The 25377-nt window shown below is 37.3% G+C and overlaps 1 protein-coding gene across 3 annotated transcripts; it reads right to left on the bottom strand.

Moving 5' to 3' along the window:
• Nucleotides 1-448: 448 nt before the first annotated feature.
• Nucleotides 449-25225, bottom strand: LOC125876331 (transcription initiation factor TFIID subunit 1). Of its 3 annotated transcripts, XM_049557490.1 has the most exons (23): nt 24979-25224; nt 24648-24709; nt 21877-21983; nt 20472-20534; nt 20225-20270; nt 19324-19581; nt 17880-17980; nt 17048-17216; nt 15860-16949; nt 14562-14764; nt 14214-14451; nt 9741-10077; nt 8417-8626; nt 8173-8265; nt 6194-6400; nt 5544-5747; nt 4538-5024; nt 3455-3645; nt 3213-3338; nt 3030-3086; nt 1954-2946; nt 938-1277; nt 449-833 (listed from the first exon to the last, which is right to left on the bottom strand). In XM_049557490.1, exons 2-23 carry the CDS (start codon nt 24691-24693, stop codon nt 826-828), a joined length of 5574 nt encoding a protein of 1857 aa, XP_049413447.1. In that variant the 5' UTR covers nt 24694-24709; nt 24979-25224; the 3' UTR covers nt 449-825. The 3 variants fall into 3 exon arrangements, with proteins under 3 accessions (XP_049413447.1, XP_049413446.1, XP_049413448.1); XM_049557489.1 differs by having other exon boundaries at nt 449-1277; nt 24979-25225; XM_049557491.1 differs by having other exon boundaries at nt 449-1277; nt 3213-3332.
• Nucleotides 25226-25377: the final 152 nt, after the last annotated feature.

A 25377-nucleotide genomic window follows, 5' to 3' on the forward strand; every position in this document is an offset into this window, starting at 1 on the left:
AAGGTACTTTATTGCAGCCTAATGTGCAAAACTTATGTTAGGTAAGGATTAAAGATTTGACACTAAAAATAATACTACAATAGTGATATATAATAAGTATCCAGTAATTACAAATAACTATTTCCATAGTTACCTAACAACCATCACTTCAAAAATTAAAAACTTCAAATAAAATGACTTTTGGGACCATATGCATTAAAAAAATAAGGCTTTCATTTTCACCTATTGCTTTTCTTCGACTCCATGTTTGAGAAATAAGTAAAAAAAATTCAAAATCTTATCTAGATAAATATCATTGGTACATGATTAGTAGTACATAATACAAGAGCCGAGGATCTTTTAAAACAGTCTGTCTACCTCCACAAATGTAGAGACAAGGTTTGCGTAAAGAATGAAAATGCCACCATGATGAAAAGTCCTCAACAAGAAAGAGCAAGATGTACTATGAGAAAAAAAAACCTATTAATTAGCTGAAATTTCATTCTATTCACATAGCTGAAAGGGGCAACCTAGAACCCAGAGGACTATGAGGAATAACCGAATAATTGCTATAATTTACACAACTAGAATGTTTCGCACAAACTGCACATATATTTCACATAATTGAGCTCCCACTCAACAATTAAGATACACTAAATCATTCTCTCCTCCACACCTCATCATCGTGTTGCCTTGACCATGGAGTAAAACAAAATGGTCGATACACAGAATCATCAGCTACTAAATCTCATTATACAGTTAAGATACAATCCCTTCAGTCGCGTCTTGTTTATCTGATACATTTGTTGGGGTGGCTGCAACTGACACATCTAGAAGATCTATCCTTTAGATCGCTGAACAATAGACACTAGATTGTGAGTAACCAATGAAAGCTGCTTAATGGAACTTAAAATCAAACAGAAACAAGGTTCAAATATGAAGTATCATCACTCAATACCAGATTCAGCTTCAGCTAAGATGGACTCATTCTCTTCCAGCAAGTAGTCACAAATCTCTAGAAGCTGATCCGCAAGGGGAGGAATACCTGGGTTGCGCCCATCATTGTACAAATGTGCATTGATAGTGATCTGTGCCACATCATGCCTGAATTGCCCGCGGTTTTTATATTCCAGTTTCCTGGCTTTCTCTTTGATGGTAGATAGGTCCATAGGGCGCTTTACATACTTGTGATAATCTGGAGCTTCCTTTCGGGTCACTGGCTTCAAGAAGAGGTATGATACGTTCACATTGTTCTTCAGTGTATCAACAATTTCTTCTAAAATATTTGACAAACCAACCTTCAAACAAATTCAACCACATCTCAGTTAAATGAAAAGACTACGGCACTACTGCCCCTTGGTACTATAAAAGAAGTAAGCAACTCTTAGAAAGAACAGACCAAATAAGATCAGAGGTTTTCTTGCTAAAATCTTGCAGTTCTACTTCTAACTGCAGCTAATTGACCAATAATGACAGAATTATGCATACAGAGAATGTATCTTGCTTAAGATGTGACAATCAGACGTATCAGAAAAATCAGACCAGTATGTTATTGTTTGACTAAATGATTGTGTCAAACAACACTTACTAGAGTAGATTCGATCTATATTCCTATGAGAGTAAGTAGGCCTTTATCTTATTCCCTTTCTATTTCACATACAAGGAGGCATGAGTCTCCATTTTTTTTTAAAAAAAAAAAAACAGAAACATCCACCCACCATGATTGTAGCTAGACGAGTATTCTCTTACCCAGTACTATTAATTTCTTATTGGAAAATTCTATGAACACCACCATGCAACCAAATTAGCAAATAAGAACATGAGAGAAAGGTCAGTTAGACCACTTGGACGCAACACAAAATGCAATAAGGATTAGATGATCTAGATCTGTGGCATCTGTGGCCATAGTAATGGACTATCACTATTATTACCTGCAGAAGATGAGACAAAAACAAGCATAATAGATTTAGTTACCTCTCCCCCTCTTCGGCGCTTTGTTGGCGGTGCATGCTCTTTAGCATGCCTTCCGGACTCGAAAGTTTGTCTCCGCTTCACCGATCTGTCTCGATCTGGTATCCTTCTGTCGTTCCTTCTGGGAAGAAAATCATCCAAGTAATCATCTCTCATTTCAGTCTTCTTCTTTTTCTTCTTTTTTTCCTTTAGACGTTCTTCTTCCTCCCTCTCTCTTCTTATGGCGTCTTGATAGCTTTCAATCGCCGCTAATTTCTCCTGTTCTTCTAATGCCTTCTGTCGTTCATATATCTGGGCTCTTTCTTCTCTCTGCCTCACAGCAATTCTCCTCCTCTCCTCCTCTTCCCATAATCGTTTATCATCCATTTTTTTCCTTCCTAAAGTCTCTTCATAGAAGTATTCCCTCTCTTGCTGCCCCAAGTATGACAATTCGTTGATTTTCTTTGTCTTCCTGAACTCCATGCCATTGCTTCCATCCAAGAATCCTTCATCCACACTTGTGGAGTCCTTAAGTTGCTTAATTACAATTTTCTTGCTGCGATGTGAGTCTGCAGTCTCCGTTGGTGGCCTTACCAGAATGGAAGGCTTGTGAGCTTCATTGGAATCATCCTCAGCTCTCATCTTATTTGAAAACTTAATTTTATTAAATTTTATGGGGGGTGGTACAGTTCCAATTTCAGCATCTGAAGTCACTGGTATGTCAGAATTAAGTGAGGTCGCAGGAGTAGGTTTATCAGGAAGTCTGTCTGTTGAACCACATTTGACCTTCAGAACTTTGGCCTTTGAACTGGAATTATCATCCTCATGAACTTCGACCATCACATTCTTCGTTCCACTTTTTTGGATGGCTTTCTTTGAGAAGATCTGGGGCTGATCCAAGAGATCAGTAGAACCCATAGATTTTCCTGTAGTCTTTTCCAGATCAATGCTTTCTGCTCGTGCCTCCACATCTTCCCCATACTTGGGACAATTCTTATTAGTTCTCATGTGACCAAGCTGTATGATAAGACCAGTCAATTGATTAGCCTTCATAACTTTTTTGGAAAGAATAAGATGATTATTCAAATATAACCACAAACCTGACCACAGGCTCCACAGACAAAACTGTCTCTTGCTGACTTCTTCTCTTTCATGGGCTGTGTCCAAGGAGGAGTATCACATCAGTAACGCATATTACAAGAACCAAGAAACACTGGGAAAGGATATATTCTAATTCAAAATATGCAGCTAAATGCTGTAGATAACTATGTAGGGACATTTACCTTTATTCCCTCCCCTAGTATTTTAACTTTCTTATTAAACAATCCAGAGTCCAGAACATCAAACTTTTTCTTGGGTTTCACCTTGCTAGATGGGGTTCTTTTAGCAGTAAACCCTTCAGCCTGCAGCTAAAAAGAAAATCAGAGAATTGTGTCACCTGGTTGGCATATAAATTACATGCCTACAATGTCCTATTTTTATTAGTGGGGCACAATAGAATTACTGAGGAAGAAAGGGAAACAACCTCCTTCTGATCTCCAATGAAATCCAACCCATTTAGCCCATCAAACTTTATGCTTGGCTTGGCAAATATCTGAGGTTTTTTACCCCGATCAGTGCTTTCAGTACTAAACCTGTATCTTATATCTGGCACGAAACCAACTTGTTCGCCCATGGCTTTGTCCTTTTTTTTCTTCTTCCGATCAGCTTCATCATCTGCAAGATAGTAGTTAAATACAAACAATACCAAATAAGAAACATATTTTAAAATAGGCTGCACTTGCTGGCAGGCAACACATAAAATGGTTTCTACCATGAAGAAAGATGTTATGTGTAAGATTATTCTATTGAAGAAGAGGGTTACAATCCACCTTAAAGGAAACTTCTTGTCTTATACCTATAAAAGGGAGTAGGCAGCTTTCTTATGTGCACGTTGGATCAATTTATATATCAACCTCTATTTGGTCATATTTCCTACAATCTTCTTAACCAAAGCTAATTCCGAGTTGGTGAGAGTTTCAAGGATAAGATGCAACTTAACAACTTGTCAAGACTTCTATAAAATTTTAAACAGTACTCAACTCTAGGCCAGGAGTAACATTGATGCTTCATTTGTGAACTTCACGTGAAAAAGGATTTTAGTATTGACTGTTAAGAAGTCCCACATCGGTAGAGGGATGAGAATTTGATCTCCTTATATGGACTTGGACAAACCTCCCCTCATGAGCTAGCTTTTGGGGTTGAGTTAGGCCCAGGTGTCATATCTTTACATTGACCATGCTGATACATATCAACAAAGAACCCAATTCTTGACAATACAAATTCCCATCTCACAGGCATGAAGATACAGCATACTCCACCATCTTTACCCCTACCCAACCAGTAGCAGCATAAGGACCCACCTAATATGATTTTTCTCTCCAAAATTCTCCAACTAAATCTCCATTTTCCAGGAGAAATAGAAAGTAACATTTAAGTGGCACCAACAGAGAAGGTACACCAAATTCTTAAATTTTCTCAATCTTGCAAATTATAGCATCAAGATAACAAGGATGGACTAGAAACAACATATAATAAATATATACACATATATATACATGTTCTATACCATCCATGAGCATGCGGCATAATTCTGCAGCTTCAGCTGCCTCATCCTCGATCTCCTCTTCCACCTGAGCCTGAAAGGGGCGTCTTCTCATCTTGAGTCCTTTGACTCCATCAACATTATCATGTTTGGGCTCATGACTACCCTCCTCACCATCCTCGAAGTCCTCTGCGTCAAGAAGATTTTCCAAGTCACCAGCAAATGAGTCCAGGTCACTGTTCACTTCAGAGTCGCTCTCATTTTCTTCACCATCAACTGCACTAAGATTTTGGACTTGTCGGTCCCAGATTTCCTGACATTTTTCTCTTGTTTGCTGCTGCAGCTGCAGAAAGGACATGCGCTGGCCACGAGCATATTTGCTTATAGTTGTTGGATCAACTTTCACACCGGATGCAGCTTGCTCGCTAGAAAGCTTGCGAATCATAGCAATTCGGTGCCACCTTGTTAGTTTAGCAATCTGCTCCTCTGGAACATTAAACTTGAGAAGAACCTAAAATGTAGGGAAATACACTTGTGAATGAGCAACACATACTTGTGAATTGATAGGATAAAACCCATTGGGCTACTCATCCATAAACCACATTCAACTTGCCACAAGATAAAAGAATGAGAAGGGGAAATGGGGTTCAATCTGGACATGAGCACATCAGAGCCATAGGACAAGCAATCAACTACTCACACACCCATCAACTAGGCTGTAAACTAAATAAAAACATTTCCAACAGAATTAATTTTGTTCTGAATCAGCTTTCATAAGGGGTATATTCATTCAGGTTACAAAATCAAATCAGGGGAATTTATTTTCCTCGCAACTTACCACATAGAATAGTAGAACAAAAGAAGAACCAGTCGGTCCAGATTGATAACAACTAGTTCACATATATGGCAATGGAAACATATGTATGATATAAAAGCCAATTTAGCTTTAACTAACCGCATTTGATGCCAAGTAAGTCAAGAAGCTGGAAGTTTTTAAAATCTAATCCTAATACTATCCCGATCTACTCACCTCGCGTGCAGCTTCCATGCTCAGTCTTCGTAGGTCTGCATCAGTGCCTGTTACTGTTGACCCTTTGGCAACAACTGCTTTTTTCTTGGAGATTGCATTTGGTATTGGTGCCTTAGGAGTGGTGCGTACATAACTGAACCCTAATCCCCGACCAGATGGATCACCAACACCAGTAATTTCCAGACGCTCAATATTTTCTCTGTCCTACAGAGAAGTATCAAGAAAGATCAAGTTTCAGGACTAGCTAGAATGCTATGAATTACAGAAAACAATGTGTATGCATATATAACAGCACTAGCTCGATGAAACAGTATATGTTACAATAGGAATACTTATTATACTTTTTTAATGATAAAAGGAATGTTCCTTATACTCTATCAAGGCAACAGAAAGTTCTGAACTATTTAAAGACATCAAGGCTGCCATGTCAATGCATCTCTGATGACCAGATAAAAGGTTAAGAAGATTAAAGAAGTGACCATACAAGAACAAGAATGGCCAAACATAGTTTCTGAGAAATATTACAGAATTCGGAATTTTATTGGGTTGTGTTTTCTCATACCACCCTTTCCTGGAATACACAATATAAAAAGAGACGAACATTTTGTTGAAGACTAGACTACAAGATAAATGATGCAAGTATGATCTACCTGGTTTGTACAGGCAACAAAGTTGCTACTCAAGTTCCAAGGTGTGATTAGAAGTTCCCTTTCAATATGTGATGCAGCAGCTAAAGCAATCGCTTCATCTGGGAGCTGGTTCATTGCAGCTGATAGACCTGTAGGATGAGTAAGCCGCGTAATACCTAGGCGCTTAAGCCTATACAGGCCAGCTTGCATGCTTTCATATGCACATACCTGAATCAAATGACAAGCACGAAACAAAGAATTTCTGATAAATGGTTGCAAACTCAATAACATAGTAAACGTGAAACGGTAGAGAAGAAGAGACCATATTGGGGCAATATCAGTATAGCGAAAAACATTACTACATTCTCGGAAAATAACATTTGAATCCTAGTTTGCACCAAGGTCAAAAACTTTCAGAAGTCACAATCTCTACCCACTTTGTCAGATATGAAAATGAAAGGGAATGAATTTTAAATTTCTTATTGCAACAGAGTCCCGCAATTTGAACTACTCAACAAGAAAAACAACTTATACCATTCTTGATGAATTATGTTCTAGGTCTTTACTGAATGCTTGGTTTATGTTATGGAAGAAATGTATATGTGATATCAGATATTGCCTCGTCCTAGTTATATATGAAATGAACTAAAGATATAGGATTCTAATAGACTAGAAGTCCTTCCGGCCCCTTGTGACTGTGAATTGAGTGGGGAGCAGCATGATTTAGGCCTTATGTATGTTATATTAAATCTAGCTTAGTGACTATTGTTAAAGTTACATTCAAAAATAATAATTTTAAATATAGTTCAAATAAAGGAAAATTTAAGAACGAAAGTTTAGTCAAATTTAAAGTACCAAATATTAGGAGTTCTTACCTATTACAAATATGTAAAGATTTAATAGCTATAAATTTAATTAATTTCAAAGTCCGAAATATTTTAATTGAACGACAATTATTTGAGGAAAATAGTAAATGACAATTTTATCTATTGTAGAGTCTTTCAATGAGGGGCAAAAAGTTCAATCAACATTTCTAAGTTCCTTCATGCTTTTAGTATAATTCTGTTAAAGAATGCTATAGACAGCTTGGAAACCAAGATAAGGTTATTGACTCATGGCCCTGGAAATTGATTTGGAGGACACTACCTACTAAGATCATGTGCTTCAGTTGGTTAGCCCTCATTAATGCCAGCCGTACTATAGATAACCTAAACAGGAAAGGATATCACAACTGGTTAACAGATGTCATCTTTGCAATTGTCAAAAGGAAACAGTCAACCAACTTTCCTGCATTGTCCAGAAGCTTTTGGCCTTTGGAGCTTGTTTTTCAGCATTTTTGGATTAAATCAGGTAATGCCTCAGAATCTGAGAGAGGCATATGAGAGTTGGAGTCATTGGAAAGTTGATAAGACCATCAAGAAGACCTGGTTGATGATGCCTGCTGCTATTTTTTGGAGCCTTTGGAAAGAGAAAAACAGAAGGTGTTTTGATGGCATTGCAACTCCAAGCTATTCTCTTAAGCTAAATGTTTAGATCTCTTTTGTTGGACACTCTTGTTCCCAATAACTAATTCAGTACAGCTTTTGGATTTTATTAGCACTTTAGTTCTTGATTGAGACATTGTATTTGGGGTAAACAATGTTCTCCTACTCTTTTGTTCTTTGGTAACTAGCCACCAGTGACTTTGCATCTCCTTGAAACATTACTTCATCAAAAGAAGCTATATAATACAGATGAAGACGTCTGAATTTGAATGCGCATTTGAAGATTAAGCCTCCTCTCAATACCAAATGTGCTAAAGTGAAAAACTCCATCATAATCGAAAGATGAAGCTTTAAGAAAGTGTTATTTGTACCCAAGTTATTTTGACAAGTGCACGACATCTCTTAATGCATCAATTAAAGAATATTTTTTAAACTGGAGAGAGGGAGATCTTTTCAGGGGGGTGGAGGAGGAGATGAGAGGGAAATTTAAAACAAGGATCTTTTGAAAGAACTCACACTTTCCGGTGAAACCAGCCTCCTCAATTCCTCCTCGGATGGTATCCGAAAATTGAACCTCATAACCCATTGGAACTGTCCATTTGATCTTCTCTGCATCATGTCAGCACCCAAGTTACTTACCAGACACATAAGGGGAAGGAGCACACGAAGTGCCACAAAGACGAGTTTTAATAAATTATTTCCCTCTAATGCCTGTACTAAAGAATTTACCCAGGAATTGAATGATGTTTCACAAAAGTACCTGCAAATCAGCACAATGCTTGAGTCTTTTCCTAAGAAAGGCCTCTGACAAACTAGGGAACTGTGCGGACAGCTCATCTGCGCGGATGAAAGGACGGGAACCGCGCTTTTCAATAGCTCGAAATTCACGATACATATACACCAATAGTCTGTTCATTATGTAGGTCTGAACACCTTTTGATCCAGGAGAGATTACCTCCATGTGAGGCTCCTTCAAAGATAACAGGGAAAGGCAGATTAAACAAGGAAACAGATCCACCACATATTCATACAGAAGCAATAACGAACAGATTAGTCATAAAATATTCATATTAATCATCCTCTTCAAGCATAAGATTTCGACATAGCTATAGAATGCTTGCACATTAAAGAAACATGGTTATCCTCTTCAGGTATAAACATCGACATAGCTATAGCATGCTTGCACGTTACAGAAGCATGTATTAGCATACTGCACAAAGAAAAATCCAATATCGAATAGGATCGCAAAATCTAGAGGACCAAGTGAATTGTCCTTAAACACTATTGCAAATTTGGCAACTTGAGTTAAAAGTTAATTGAGTTTATAGAGAGAATGTCATGCCAATACCTCCATGACCAAAAAGTAGAAAAATCCAAAGATAAAGCTAGTTACCACAACTAATGAAAAGCAAACTCTACTTTCCCCCAGGAATAAAAAAAAGAAAAAAAGCACACGAGTTCAATAAATATGTAGCTTCAGATTCCTTTTCCTTCACGAATTCCAGATCATCCAATTTTAGCTTATTTCTTTCAGATCTGTCAAACTACAATCTTATACTCCACCATCAAGGGCCTGGAACAGCATCAACTCATTGGCATGACCTGACACTCAGGTCCCGCATCTCGCATGATCATTAAAAGATATAGTAATGGTGTGTATTTTGAATATGCAACTGGTCATCAAAGGTAGTTTTCAATCGCACTAATGAAAAAATTCAGGCAACGTAACATCATGAGAACTTCTAACCAGATCTAGCAAAACAAGCTGAACGCTTCAAGAAGAATGCATGTGGGCAATGCAAAAATATGAGAAAATCAAAGGCATCCCCATCACAGGAGGACCAATGCATATGCCTTCCAAATTTCAAAACTCAACCTTATTATGCAACAGCACATTGCTTTAGGTTCCATACTGGCAAAAACATAATAACATGAACCCAGAAATTTTCATGATACCATGGTTCAATAAAGTCTACTACAACAATCAATATTTTAGCAAAAAGTTCATCAGAAAATGATAACATAAAATTTGCATAGTGATCAAGTAAGTACTCCGATGAGCCAAGTTAAGGATAGTAGATAACCTGTTGCCCTACAACATCAATCCTGTCTATCCGCCTTATGGACAGCTTACCCTTTGTTGAGCGAACCAACAAATAGTCAGTTGATGAGACCTTCTGCTGAAAAATCGGTGCCCTATACATATTTGTTTCAAGAGATGACTGGCTGCAACCAGGTTTTATATCCCCAAGGAAGGGGGATTTATCAGAATGATCAAGTGTGAGTACACTCCCCAATCCAGTATTTCCATTGCGCATCAAGGTGCCTTGCTGATCATTTGGAGATAATTTTTGGTAGTAAGTACACAATCTTGCACCCATTCCAACATTTCCAAGGAGCAAAGGCCTCTCCTCACAGTATCTTCAAGTAGAAGAGCAGACAAAAGTGTTGAGCAGCAGACTAAGGAAAAACATCATAAAGTTGTATATACTTGAAAAGAAGTGATGAAATTCTTTTTCAATATTTTAAATCAAAAGGTTTCATTAGAAACACAACAAGGTGGTGACGAAAATATGTACCATGTGATTGCATAGAGTGCTACGTTATAAAATCTATCCAATTGTTATACGAAAAGGGATCTACTCACACCTAAAATTTAGATTGAAACAAAAAAGAATTTTATTCATCAATAACACCAAGGTGGTCACAAAAATATGTATGGATGTTTTTATGGAGTGCTCATCTGTCAAATCTATCCAACTGCTATACAAAAGGGGGTCGTACACCTTGGCACCAAAAATATAGATGATGAACAAGAGCAACAATATCCAGAAGATGAAGATGAAGTGCTTAGTTTTGTTTCATTTTTGGTGTAAACAGGAGTATAGGGAAGATCTAGAATCAAGTATGGATGGATGTCTTAGGATCATTGTAATTTTTTGTTAAAAGGGTTGAAGATCTTCTAGATACTCCTCCTCAATTGTAATTAGGAAACCTGTAACTTGTCGTGGCAAGTTTCTGTTTTTGTGGAAATAGAATACAAGTTGTTACCTTCTCAAAAAAAAAATAATAAAAAAAATAAATAAAAAAAATATATATATATAGATGAAAGAAAAAGGATCTTTTAATGCTTCATATATCCACCTCTATACTGTTAAATTAGGTATTGGGCCTAACTCACACCCCAAAAGCTAGCTCAAAGGGAGGAGGATTGCCCAAGCCTTATAAGGAATCCAATCATCTCACTAACCACCAATGTAGAACTTTTGTCATTCTTTAACACCCCACCTCACGCCCAGTGCTTAGCATATGGTGCGTGGGCAATTTTGATCACAAATAGCATTTAAGATGCTATTTGCACAATTCACAGGGAAAACAATTGGCTTCAGTTACATCTCAGAAAGTAAAATTCTTTAGTATCCTACTCGGATATTTTGAATTTCCATTGCAACAAGAAAAAAGAAAAAGCACTTCAAAAAATTCATACCAATAAACTACTTATGTGCGACACGAATCTCCACTTAATCAATGCAACAGACCTACTCAACTTTGACATAGATCACTTTTCTTTTTATAAGCAAAGGCATATTATTCATCTATCACAGCACCTAGAGAGTGCTGGATGTTTATCAGTACAAAAATGAGTGTCTCATCAGATCATCCTTATCATGGTAAAAATTAAAATTCCTACATTTAGATGATGATGATAATCAGACAACCAGTTACTTCTATTTAATAAACGAGAAATCCCCATGGACCAGGTAGTGCTCAGTTCTAAACTTGGCGGATGATGGGTCAGTCCCTCTACACTTTACTTAAATACCAAGCCTTTTCTACGACAAGGTTCGAACTAGTGATATGCGCCTATTCAACACATCGTGTGTTGCACTTTTACCACAAGAATGAAACTACGGCCCCAGAAAAATCAATCAATCTTGCATTCAATATCCACAATATGACCATCCTCTCTAATCAAATACCAGCATAATTGTTATTACATTGGTCCACGGTGTCACTACAATGATAGTGCCTCTATTAGAACTCCTGCCATAGCAATGGCACCTGTATAATATTAATTTCTCACAACAAACTCATTACCCACTGTTATTCTCTTCTTCTTTTTATGAAGGTAACATATTTTATATTATCAAAAGAGTATCCCTCAGACTGTGTTAAGAGAAACATAGTTACAGGAACCTCCAAAAAACAAAAGGCCAATTCCTGAACTAGTTACAACGACCCAATAATGTCAACTACAGAATCTACATTTTCTACTAGGGCCTTTTTACACCAAAATGAAATTAAAACATAAAATTCATTTTAATCTTCTGTTCTGTGTTAGCTACATGCCTACATCTTCAAAACAACTTGCATTCTATTCTCTCCATATTGTCCACCAGATGCCTGCAGAAATAATTCTCCGTCATCTCTTCTGCCTCTCAAAATTGCCTGGGTCATTCGAGCATGCTAACAACTCAGCAGTTTTCCTAGGCATTATCCATCTAAGTCCTTTCATACCAGGAAAACCTGTCACAAAGTACTGGTAACTTTGCAATGGATAAATAGATGGCTATTTGTTTCATTTCTTTCTCACATAGAAAACATCTAGAACACAATTGCATCCCTCCCTTAATCAGCATATCATGTGTTAGCACAGCCTCCTTACAAGCCAACAGAAATATGCCACTTTGAGTGGTATGTTCACCTTCAAAATGTGCTTCCAGTTCCATGTCCCAAAATGTTGTTGTTCAGACTTCTTCAGTATACCATATGCTGATTTCACAGTTAAGATACCTTTGCTGCCCCCTTTCCAAATCAATTTGCCCACTTTCTTCACATTTCCTTTAAAACCATCCAAGAGTCTGTAGAAGTCAATCATTTTAACAACCTCCCAATCATTAAGATATCTTCTGAAGTTCAAATTTCAACCTTCTAGACTGCAAACCTCAGCAACAGATGCTTGAGGTTGTTGCACCAAATTATAAATATCTGGAAACATTTCTTTAAGGGATCCATTGCCAATCCAATCATAACTCCAGAAAGATTTCTTTGCTCCATCACCAACCTTGATGCTAGTATTGTTGATAAAAATTGACCACTAAGATATTATTGATTTCCACACTACAATATCTACATACCCAGTGAGGTTCTACAAGTGTGGTATGGGGAGGGTGAAAATTACTCCATTTACTCCACTTCTGTTTCGAAATTTGATCAGAAGGTCCCTTCACTTTGATCCGAGCCCATTTTAGATGATTTCTCAAGGTTGTCTCCTCATCTGTCTCAAACCAGCCACCACATTTATCTTCAATAGATTTGGAAATTTTTTGAGACCATATAACTGAAGCTATTCCCAATATTCTTACCCAAACTCCACCCAGTTTCACAGTTGCAGGAAGACACCCAGCTTCCAGCGATTACCATTGAAGACTCAACAAGTTATTTGCCTACCTCCATTCTCCCATCTTGATGTGTTCTGCCATTTTCCTGGAAGGAAATTCAAAGAGGAATTTTGATTCGTGCATCTCATACATTTGCATCCCTAGTATCGTGTTCCAGTTATTGATGGTCCAGATACAAATTCTGAGAGAATAGTAAACTCTTTGGCACATCGAAATTTCCTACTAGGCCCCTGCTCAAAACATCTTCTTCGAGATACCCGGACCATCTATAACGATACGAGATGTGTGAGTGTTTGTACAGGCCATCGAGGCTCGTTTTTCTCCTCATTTATCTACTTTGAAAGCTTCAAAATAGGACTGCTACTCTGTGGTTTTAACGTTTCTTTGTATAAACAGGTCATCCCTGTAATAGCTATTGAAATTTCATGGCATGTTTTCACATGACTGACAGCTATCCAATTTTAGGGAAACAGAGTAATGATGGACAATGAGGTACCACAACCCTAAAAGTCCGTACACTGAAAATAAAGCAAAAACTATAGTTTATCGAAAGAAAATGGGAGAGGATATCTGTAGCATTCACAAGCCATGCAACTGGTCGTGTCTCACAGCCTCAACTTTCTGTCTATAAACCACTCTTTTCTTGAAACTCTACTTCTTATGTCTTCAATGATAAACTTAAACAATCATGCTCACATTAAGATTCAGGTTTCACCAAAGCAAACCTAAGTCTGGGAATAACCTGGAGAAGCATATATACATCTATAAAATTAGCGGGTAAAGAGTTATAAGTGTGAATCATTTAGACTAGTCCCTTAACAACCAACAATCAGCACAACAGATTACCCTAGGGGTAGCAATTTCAACATTTTTGACATACAGATGGTTGTGTAAACAACCTGTCATTGTGTCACTATCCTTGTCACAAATATGTTTCAAGATGAGTGTGCCCCAGGTATCTACAAGCCAATGGTCAAGTGAATGCCACAAGGCGACACAAAACCACAAAAAGATGGAGCATCCACCAGAAGAGAAAAACTACTTGCAATTTAACAGGTATAGGGTATCTATCCATATTGAGAGAGAACTAATCAAAGAAGAAAGGCCATCAAAATATCTATAGAAAAAACCCAATAAATCTTTGGGTTTACTTACTCCATTAGGAAAACATGGCCATCTTTCGCAGAAAGATCAGATTTTTTTTTAAATGCACCAGGAGGACGCAGGGACTTGTTCTCACCAGGAAGTTTTTGTGCCCTAGGCAACAAATGTATCCTGGTACGAACAAGATGCAGCACAGAGTTTGGTGGCACATTTTGGGCAGAAAGAGATTTATCATCTTCAAGCTCCTTCCCACAGTAAATTATCTTCACTGGCTCAGACAGTTTGAAATCTATAGACAAATAACATGGTAAAAGTTAGTAGTAGCTGGGATATGAAGGTACTAAATAGATTTAATATAAGTGAAGTTTAGGAACTAAAAGGATAGGAAAAATTACAAACCAAGCTTCTTGGATGCCTTTGACTTAAGGGAAGAAATGGTCTCCTCTGCTGCCACATGAAGTTTACTTCCTTTGCCACCCAAGCTTTTCAATATGATTTTCATTGGCCCTTGTGTAGGCAACTTTCTCTGTTCCTTAAGTACCACCTCATTGTCATGGGGATGCCATAAAGCTCTTGGCCGATGAAAATTTGCAATGTCTTTACTGCAAAGAGGAATAAACCACATCAGCAAACATTAAAAACGAAGCAATCAACCAATACATATGATAAATCCAAGAAAACACACCTCCGAATCTTGTTAATAGAGGTCATTAGGTAGTCTAACAAAACACTGATGGCAGTATGGCACTTATGATGCTAATCCCTAAGTCCATAAAGACTGATGCAAAAAAAAACTGTTTTTTCCCTGGGTTGCTTATGTCCTGATAAGTAAATACAGTCCAAAGATGTTCATTGAACTGCAAAAGCAGTCACTTATGGCTATAAAACACGCAAATAAGCCTGAAAAGTGATGGGTTGAGTTTGGGTTGTTTAATGGGTTAACTTTGGGCTAGCTTTTGTCATGGGTTAAGATGGGTCCTGCCCAAACATAGCCCATGCCCAACTGATTATGGACGGGTTGGGCGGGTCAAATGAGTTTGGGCAGTACTTATCACGCCTACTCCATAAGTATGACATCACAGAAATCTTCTTGGAAATGAAAAAGAAAGGTAAGTGGAATCTTCTTGGTCAGTTATGTTTGTTTCACTTGTCTGCAGCAAAGGAGGCAAATCTCACAGCAGAAAACTTGTAGAGAAAGAAGATCACACAAGTCCGTTGCTTAAATATGTAAATATTTGGAAGGGACGTGGAATATCTATAGTTGCATTGCCAAGTCGTAAGGTAGTTATGGTGGACACTGCTGAATTTGTGCAAATTACAGTGGTCAATATCACTGATAGCTAAGATGTGATTTTTGGTTGCGCCATCAGACAAAGGAAATGGAGTGGTGTGTTGCTCTTTTGACACCTATAGATAATTCGAAAAGAAAAGAGCAAGACAGCTTTCGAAGGGTGTGAACTCCCGCCATTCAGATGTGGTCATGTTTTTCATGTTTTTGTTCCGAATAAACGTTTAGTGCACCATGGGGTATCGATGATAGGGTGTTACTTGTAGAGAACTATATTTTTCTATCATTTGAACACCGGGAATTTTTCCCGCCACATCAATGAAGTTATTACTATATCAAAAAAGAAAAAAAGTAGAGAAGAATTAACCATTTGTATAAGAGAGTGTCAAATGAAGTACACAAGACTTACTTGCTTAGCTTAGCCTTCATTGTCTGCAGCTTAAGAGCTGGTATTGAGTGCAGAACTTTGAGACCATGTGCAGTGCGTTTCTTTGAATGTGATTTTAGTTGCTGAGTTGACTTTCTGTTCAAATAATATTTGTCATTGGCAATATTGAAACGCCCGGATAAAGCACTGAGGCCATATAACTCGGCAGAATCACCACTACTGGGCTTCACTAAACCAGTTGTGATCATTGCTCCAGCATGAAGCATAAGCTGTTGGCCGTCCCTGTTATCCAGAACTTCAAAAAGCATTTGTTCGTCTTGAAGATCATATATGAGCTTTGGCTTCGGAAAGGGTTGATCTGGTTCCCAAATAATGTTGTCCACCCAAGATTCCTCCAGTATATCTCTATTTTGTAATGTAAGCTTGCTAAATCGCCTTAAGGCATCACTGCTAAGGATTTCATCAGTGTCTTCATCCTTCGGAGTATCTGTGCTCCTTTGCCTATCTGCATTCAAGCGAGACTCTAGTCTCAAAAGCTGAGGGTGATATCTTCCTTCTGATAATGAAATATCCAGGTGTCCTGAAGGTTGTTTTGAACCAAAAGGCTCCACAGAAACACTGCAAGAAAAAAAGGAGCTATGACCTTTTTCATGGGGTTCAATTTCTTTTTCTGACTGTAAACTTTGAGACTCGGCCTCCACATCCAGTTGTTTATCAGTCAATGCTTCATAATCAGGTTCAGAAATCTCACAACTCTCAGCAGTATTATCACTCAATGGAGGAGAATTATCCCAAATAATTCTATCCTCCCAGTCTTGCTGGTCAAGAGGATAGAACTCAGGACAAATGGGTGAGCTCCAATCAGCAGAAAGATCCATTGATAGATTTTCTTTCATTGGTTCAGCAGTACAACAAGAATCCTTTTTCTCGATTTTTGGCTTTAAGTCATCAGTCCCTTGAACTGTTCCTGGTTCATTATCCAGCAATGTTAAAGCACTATCATGATGTACATGGGTCATCCTCAACCAAGGAAACTCTTCATAGGACCCTCTCAGTAATTTAACTTCATCTTCTTCAACAATATCCAGTGTGTCCATGGCCTTGTATTTGTCTGTTGATACAAGAATGTGCTACAGAAAGGCTCATCAACTGTACTAATACTACCAAACAGAACTGATGAAAGAGATTTTTCTTATTAGCAAAAGGTACCTTTGGGAACAGAGCAACGTCGCTCCCTCTTCTCTGCTTTCTTCCGAGGTTTATGAAGGGCAAAAATTTCAGAGAACTTCAGAATTGCCACCCCATCTTCGACACAAAGAACAGGTAGAGGCAGAGAGCTTTGACTTTCAACTGGCTCTTCCAAAGCAAGAGGTTGTTCCTGACAATCAGCATAAAAAGCAGCACTGTTTAGAAAACAAGAGTTATTCTAAAGTAGACAACAGAATAAGACAATTATAGTCTCCATAAAGACAACTTATCTGCAGTTGTTAGCTTATGCCAAGCATAGAGTAGAAGTATATAATAGAGGAGAACAATATTTCGAACACTTAACAGAACTCCTTTCAAATAAACGCAAATCTACAGCGGAATAGACAGGAAGAAAAGAAAAAAGAGAGTGCTTTAATATTTGTCAACTTCCCAATAGTGATAAACTGTGAAGAAAAGAAAAACAGAAGTAAAACTAAAAGTTTTGTATATTACTAAGAGAGGTCCCCCAGAAATTATAGGATTTTAACTAACATTAAAAATACATATATCAAAGGTATTTATAAAATGCATTAACTAGCATCATCAATCTTCAAGCATTAAAAGAAATTATTGTCATGGAAGATTATGAACTACTCAAATAGCTATTTCAGGAAAATCTCAAGAAGCCATTGATTGCTCGTAAATAGAAAGTGACGCAAGATATCAATTGTTTGATGACCTATTTCACAAGAAGTGAGAAAGAAAGAGATGACATGCACTTCATGCTACAAGTCAGAATAAAAAGAACACAAAAAGATGAGTAGTTTTTCTTTTTAATTTGTAGAGGGCAAACCTCTTGAAGATCTTCACTAGATTCGAGAGCATCTGTGGATATAACTTCTTCTGGAACCTTATTCCCATGAAAAATGACTTCAGCTTCATTGTTGTACTCTCCTACAAACAGAACATGACAAATAGGTCTAACGTGAAGATGCAAAGAGATATATTTAACTGAAATAATGTAACTCCATGATTTATTCCTTTTCCTCCTACAGTAATCTCCCTATCCTTAATTAATTCCTCATATCTCAGCAGATCTTGGAAAGCAATCAAATTTTCATATCTTAACATCTTTTTTTTTCTTCAATGGAAGGATACAGTCAGGAGCAGAATTCTTTGATAGTGTTGTCCAGAAATTTTTGAGATGGAATACAAAGCTAACAGATACTAATCCACTACAAAACACAAAGTGCTCTACTTTTGATGTATATTTCGGAAGAAAAAAAGTTACATCTCCTTTTTTCTTTTATTTTTTTTTCGGTTTGTTTTCCACCGGTAGTTTTAGAAAACAGAAGTTAAATACACATTCGGTCCGAAAATAAAAAAAGATGATTGAAAAAGAAAAAGTGAATTTCGTTAGTTCTGAGAGGCAAATCTGAGCAAGTATTCCTTCTCAAAAACCTGAGCAAGTACTTCAACAATAAGGGCAGATTCAGGACCAAATTCAAACAGAGAGCGATTGTTAAAAAAAAACATGGTGTCCAGACCAGCTTGTGCTCGCCTCGACTAGTTCCATGTGATACCAGTTTGAAGAGCAGTTTGTCCCTTTTCCCTAAATAAACAAGCTGAAGCAAAACAAAGTAAAAAGTACATAACATGTCTTTTGTTATTCTCATTCGGTCCATCCTACCCGCAGCTCCCTGCCTCTTCCCGCTGCAAAATCCATCTGCTCATTCAGAGCCCTGCCATAGCGTCAAGGCATCTAACGCCCCCATGATCTTTCCCTCATAAGACCCCCCACCACCAAAAAAAAAAGTATTTTGTCTCATGGACTTGTTCACAGCTGCTGCAAACAATTTTAGTTCACCAAAAATTGCTAGCAGAAAACTGAAATTTGACACAGAAAGCTGCAACAGAAAAAGAGTTTGACAAATACCTACCACAAAGACTTATCTCAAGGATCAACTTTTTTTTATCTTGTGTTCTAGGATAATATCTTGCTTTCACAATTCTCGTTTTAAATTCTGCTGCCCCCTTACAGATGGGACTCTGAGTTATGTCGGCTTTCAAGTTCATTCTAGGTGAGCAGCACTTTCTGTAATAGAACTGAGGTTTGTAACAAACTAACACGAGGAACAGCCCTTTAAATCTAGTAGTGGCAATCAGTGAAGAGATTAAAATATCAAAAGGTAAAGTTACACTCTAAAGATTGTAGACAGTCATCAAAACTTCTGAGTAACAATATAAAAGCATTTACGAAACACCAGTACCCAAGAAAACAATGCTTTTAAACTAACCTTTTACAGGAGTAGATTGAACTTCAACAGTGTTCTCTACCACCTCCTGTTCCTTCTCTTCATTATCATCCTCATCATAGTTTTCATCATCGAAAACAGAATCACGATTCTCCAAAGTAGTTAGAGAGATTTCTGTTGAAAAATAATCCCTCTTCGGCAATAATAGGTCCTCTTCAGTAACAGTTTGTACCTCGGGTCCTTCATATTGCTCATCAATGTCCTCATAATCTACAGCGTCTTCAGCCTTCTCATCATAATCTGTGTGTTCAATGAAGCAGAGGGAAGAGCAGTAATGAGAAATGACTTCTGAAAGAAAAGATGGGTCGAACTGAATCTAATGGCTTCAGAATGATGATGAAAACCTAGCGTAAGCTCTATGAAACACTGAACCATGTGTTGTGTTTAATGTAAGAATAATAATTTAGAAAACAGAATAAAGAACTATAAGCCCACTGGAGCTTTAACACACCAAGGTCCAGATATAATAACACAAAGAAGAAATGCAGAAACGTAAGAGTTTCTGGCACGCAAAAGACATAAAAAGAGTCTGTTAAACAAAAGAATGTCAGCTGCAGGTTAGTATTGCTAAGGAGCTCCATTTGGTGGAACTATTTCAAATATCAGCATCTAGCCTAACCATGAATATCAACTTAGTAATAATTTCTAGTATTTCCCAATTCACTGCAGTTATATGACTTATCAGAATGTCAAACACGTAAATTGTTGCTGGCTTTTTCTATAATGTACTACAGGTTCAAACCTATGCTTACAATGTCTAATTAAGAATGCTTTCACTTGTGATAAAAGAGAACTTTTATAGGACGAAAGAAAAGGACAAAAGAATTGTCAACGAAAGTATCAAAGAAACTGCATGAGAGGGCATTCATGGAAAAACATGTACCTTGTTCAGCAGCATCTGCAGATTCTTGTGGGGACTTCACTGACAACTGAACATCCAAGGGAAACAGACATGGAGAAATTATTAGCACCAAACCTAATCAGGTAGAAATTGGGTAACTATCATTCATATTTGTAGTACCTCATCCAAAATACAATACCAAATAAAATCATAGTGATAAAAGATTGGGACTACACTTCTCAGAAGATATAATTCCAAATTATAGAGACAAAAGAGTTCTGTTACATACATCTATCTCTGTCAGAGACGGACCAAGCTTGTCAGCTAAAGCAGCAAGATGCTCCTTGGCGTCCTGAAAAACATAATTTCCAAAAGATTTTGACCTCTTGATAAGCAAAGATGACACCACAAGAAGCTCAAACAACACAACATGCGAGATCTGAAAGAGAAAATTGTGGAGCTTGAAAATGAAATGAACGATACTTCCACAAATAGGTGATAAACCCTGCTAGCATCCTCCCTTGGATGAGATTGTTAAGATATTAGCTACAGGAAACATCTGGCTCTTGTTGCAACTGTTCTTATTGAAAGAATTACTACACTTAGGGGTCGTTTGGTAGTTGGTTAGGAGGTAAGTTATCCATGTATAACTTCCTGCATAAGTAATACCATGTTTGATTGCATTCTTTTACAACATACCCAGAGTAAACCCACTAGTGGGGTCTGAAAAGGGTGGTGTGTACACAGACCTTACCCCTACCTTGTAAAGGTAGACAAGTTGTTTACGATAGACCCTCGGCTCAAGTAAATCACATCATAGCATATCAAAGCGGGTTCTAAAAGGAAATAATGGAGAGAAGAACAGTACCAACATTAGTATTACAATAACTGAAGCAAATGAAATAACATGTAATAATAAAAAAGAATAATCCAGTAGGAGAGTAATAATAATCATAATAGTTATAATTATAACACTGATAAAGAAGCTAAACAACGCCCAACTACATACTAATCTTCTACCCTAATCCTCGACCTCCATAACCTCCTAACTAGGCTCAGTATCCTCGGTAAGCTGCAGGTGTGTCATGTCCAATCGAATCACTATCCCTAATACTTCCTCTGCCTACCTCTACCTCTCATCAGCCTCACCACAGTCAGCCTCTCACACTGCACCATTGGGGCATTTGACCCTATACAATTTCCAACTTAATTCACACTATGTTTTTCTTCACAAAAACATTTGACCCTATACAATTTGCAACTTAATTTTGGGGTAGGCAGCATAGGCACAAAATATTTTGGAAGCAGGAGTGTGTGCTTTTAATTAGAAAAAGGTTTTCCCTTGGGAAAAACTGTTAACCTTCATGGTCCTCCCAAAATTTTGTACTGGATTTCAAGCGTGTATTCCTTAGGTTTTGCTCCTAGCGACAACTAAAATAAGTGAAAGGGAGCTTGAACACTTCATCACCCTCAATCAATGCCCAACCTCAGGCTGACCACTTTCCACATTAAAATAGAAAACATGGCCCATGTAAAGGTATAATGGAGTTGCTTATGCTGAAATCCCAGCAAATAATTATCCGGTTAAGTTCCACTGCTACTTGGAGACACTTTAGTACCAATACTAACATATTAATTTGGGGTCTCACAGTTATATAAGAGTCAAATTACATAGGGAGAAAGGAGCAAATCACCTCGTCAAGGTAGTCAACATCGAGATCACCAGAGTAGTCAACATTACCAAACATAAATCCCAAAAGTCGGTTACCACCGCCAGCTTCCTCATATTCTTCCTCATCATCTGCAAAAACCAGACATAGTTGTCAGTTAAATTACACTGAGATTGCCAGCTTCCTCACTTTGCAGAAACAAGTAGAAATAATGAGACGCTATGATGGACAGAAGAACTCAGCCCTGTAGGCCAAATCAGATCGTTCTTTGCTGATAGACTTTCGGTGTAAAAAGGAATGGATAGAGGATAATGAACCCAATTACAGTTAATGGAGTTTTTTGTATAGTATAGCCAGGGTTTTTTCCTTTGCTCCTTTTTCTCTTTACCTGTGCTCTGTTCTGGATTCTTGTTTGAGGCACATTACTGCTGGTTTTTGACATCAATAATACTTACCCATTTCAAAAAAATATTAAGAATAATGAGGCCGATTTGGTGGATCTACAAGGCTTCAAAAAGACCATATGTCGGTGTAAAGGAACTAAGCTGGAAGACTAAGGATAGAAGCACAAAGACCAAAACTTCTTAAAAGTAGATAAGCTACCAAAAATATGTTCCCATACACAAAACACCCAATCATCTATACATATTGGTACATCATGGATGCACCAAAACACAAGACTGAAATTCCCATCTACCTTGTTAATTATGAGATCCATTGTGACCATATGTGGGCCAAGAAACTCACGATATAAAAACTTAACATATAAGCACAACTGCACAAGACTCTGACAATTTCCTTTACTTCTTTCCACACTTCATATTTATTTTTTGACAAGATAAATGATTTTACACACTACATTTATTCTGGAAGGATAAGCAGTAACTTCTAAGCCGCCAGATCACAGCTCTCTTTCTCCAACTTTTAGGCACTAAAACCACCCTTATTCTGTCAATAAAACGGTCAAAGCTTTACACTACCTCCCCCCCCCCCCCGGGCACCCCAACACACACACAGAGACAATTTCCTATTTGATATCGAAACCAATCGAATGAGCCACTTAAGTTTCCTTACCTAGTGAAGAACATTAGATGAGCAAGATTCCGCTGGCCCACCTTTCTTCATTCTCTTTTGAATATATCATCAATTTTGAGACTTCCCAAAATCAACCCTGGACCATATTGCACTAACCGAGCAACCAAACTTCTTTTATATTCTTATGATAAGATTATTTATTTACAGCAAATATTGCAAAGCAAGTCTTCAAACGAAACGGAATACATCAATTAGACAGACCAACCAACTAACCCTTTGTTTTTTGAACATTACCAACCAACCCTTATTTCAATAGCATTGCAAGCTTGGATTCTTCAAATCCCACCCCACCCACCCACACTACATGAAATAAAATTTAAAGAAATAATTAAAGAAAAGGTGACATCCTAGCAGGATTGCAAGCTTCCCTTATCACTCAATAAAAGGGGGAAGAGCAGAGTCATACGCAGAGAAGAAGTATATGGAACTCTCAACAGCAAAAAGATGATGCTGATGAGGATGGTGATAATAATAATAATAATCACAATGATAAATAAATAATAATATCAAAAGCTCTTTGCAAATACTAGAATGTCTTTCCTGCCAGTTACAGGATAAAGGAGAACTAAAAGTCCTCATAATTCATATCTAAACCAACTATAATTACTGGTAGGCCATCCAGGAGCAAACATTTGTAACAAAGTACGAGACCACATATATTCAGCATTCAGGTTGAAATGAGACATCAATCATACAGAAGCTCCTCCAACAACCTTAGTAATAGTTTCAAAGATACAATACTTTGACATAGTTCTTCTTGAGAAGAGGTCACTGAGATTATACAACCAGGTGATCCAAGTAATAGAAAAATTCCAAAGAGAATGTTACAAAAATCGAAGCAACATGGAAACCTACCACTAAACCTCCATGCTACATAGTTTAACTTGAAAACTCATCAACAAGTATTAATCTAGAAAACCGACGTGTTCCAAATAAAAGGTTTCTGCCCAATTAACTAGACATAGGAACATAAGATTTATAAAATATACCTTAGTAAGAAAAATAAGCATAAGCACTTTAGATACACACAAGTCACAATAAACACACCTCCCAAAGCACCCAAGGGTGTGATCTAAATGATGTAGGTACAATTAAGACTATGCGAGACCAGGGTTTGAATTTGGAAAAAAAAACTAGGTGATTTCTTTCAATCAGCCAAAGCCTTGATGGGAGAATGCAAATACTTGGCAGAAAAATTGAGGTGCAAGTTGGATATCAGAAAGAAACTTGAAGCGATGAAGCAGCGGGTCAAGCTACGTATTTTAGGAAAATGTGCTTCAAACAATTGCATCCTCACAAAAAGCTTTTGAAACAGCTAGATTAGTATAGGCATTATCGAATCTAAAAAAGAAAAACTTTTGATCTCAACTTAGAAAGAGATGGATTAGTATCGCATTATCGTCCACAGGATACTGAAATTACTAATTTTAATTGCAATTTGTAAATTTTAATTTTCTAAATATAGAGTTTTACTTCAAATAAGCTCAAGCTTTGCTCTAGGCTTCACCTCACCAAATTGTTTAACAACAGTTCACAATTCTTCACAAAATTACTGATTTTTCTTCATCCAGCAGATAGTTCAACAATAACCTAACCCAATGTAATCCCACAAGTGGGCTTCGGGAATGGTAGTGAGTATACAGCCTTACCACTAACTAACTATCAAAAGTAAAGCCCAAAAAAAAAAGAAAAACTATTACCTTCATCACGCTCATCCCGGGATGAGCCACCAGGTTCATAACCCATCTTTAGGTCAGCAACTCTGCAACAAAAACACTTTATTATTCTTACACTAGTAAAGAACCAACCAAAAACACCCAATACAATCCCAAAGATTCTAATTCAGAAAAGAACCTCCTTTACTCCCTCCCCTCATCCAAAAACACAAACCAAACTATAGTTTCAAATCGTTATACTTCAATTCATTGCAAGAAACGAAAAGGGTACAATTAATTTCACCAAAAACGAAAAGGGGTTGTTTAATTAGACACAAATAGATGATTAAACATACAAGAAGAAGAGAAAGCATACACTTTAATTCGTAGAAAGCTGAAAAGTTCCTCTTTTTCTTTCTTTCTTTTTCGAATATTAGCAAAAAGAAAGTTGTCGAGATAACAGCAACATCGAGAGAGTATTGTTAGCAAGAATTTGAGAAGAGATTTTGGGTGTAATTCAATTTATTTATACAGATTCACTGCGTTCCCTTCTCTTCCCATCTCTGCTCGCTCTAAAGAAAATTTTTGGTTTGGGCGAAGAACAGAGTTTTGCCAAAACGGGTTGTTGGTTAACCCGTTTCATGGACGGGTCAATATAAGAAAATTAACTTCTTCTTTTTTAAAATTTTTTGTTTTTTACTTTTTCTTTATGTAAAAGTCACATTATTAGATATTAATAAAGTATCAATTGATTAGGTATTTGTGGTAAAGAAAA

The sequence above is a fragment of the Solanum stenotomum genome, chromosome 9 (genome assembly GCF_019186545.1).
Source record: "Solanum stenotomum isolate F172 chromosome 9, ASM1918654v1, whole genome shotgun sequence".
Taxonomy (NCBI): domain Eukaryota; kingdom Viridiplantae; phylum Streptophyta; class Magnoliopsida; order Solanales; family Solanaceae; genus Solanum; species Solanum stenotomum.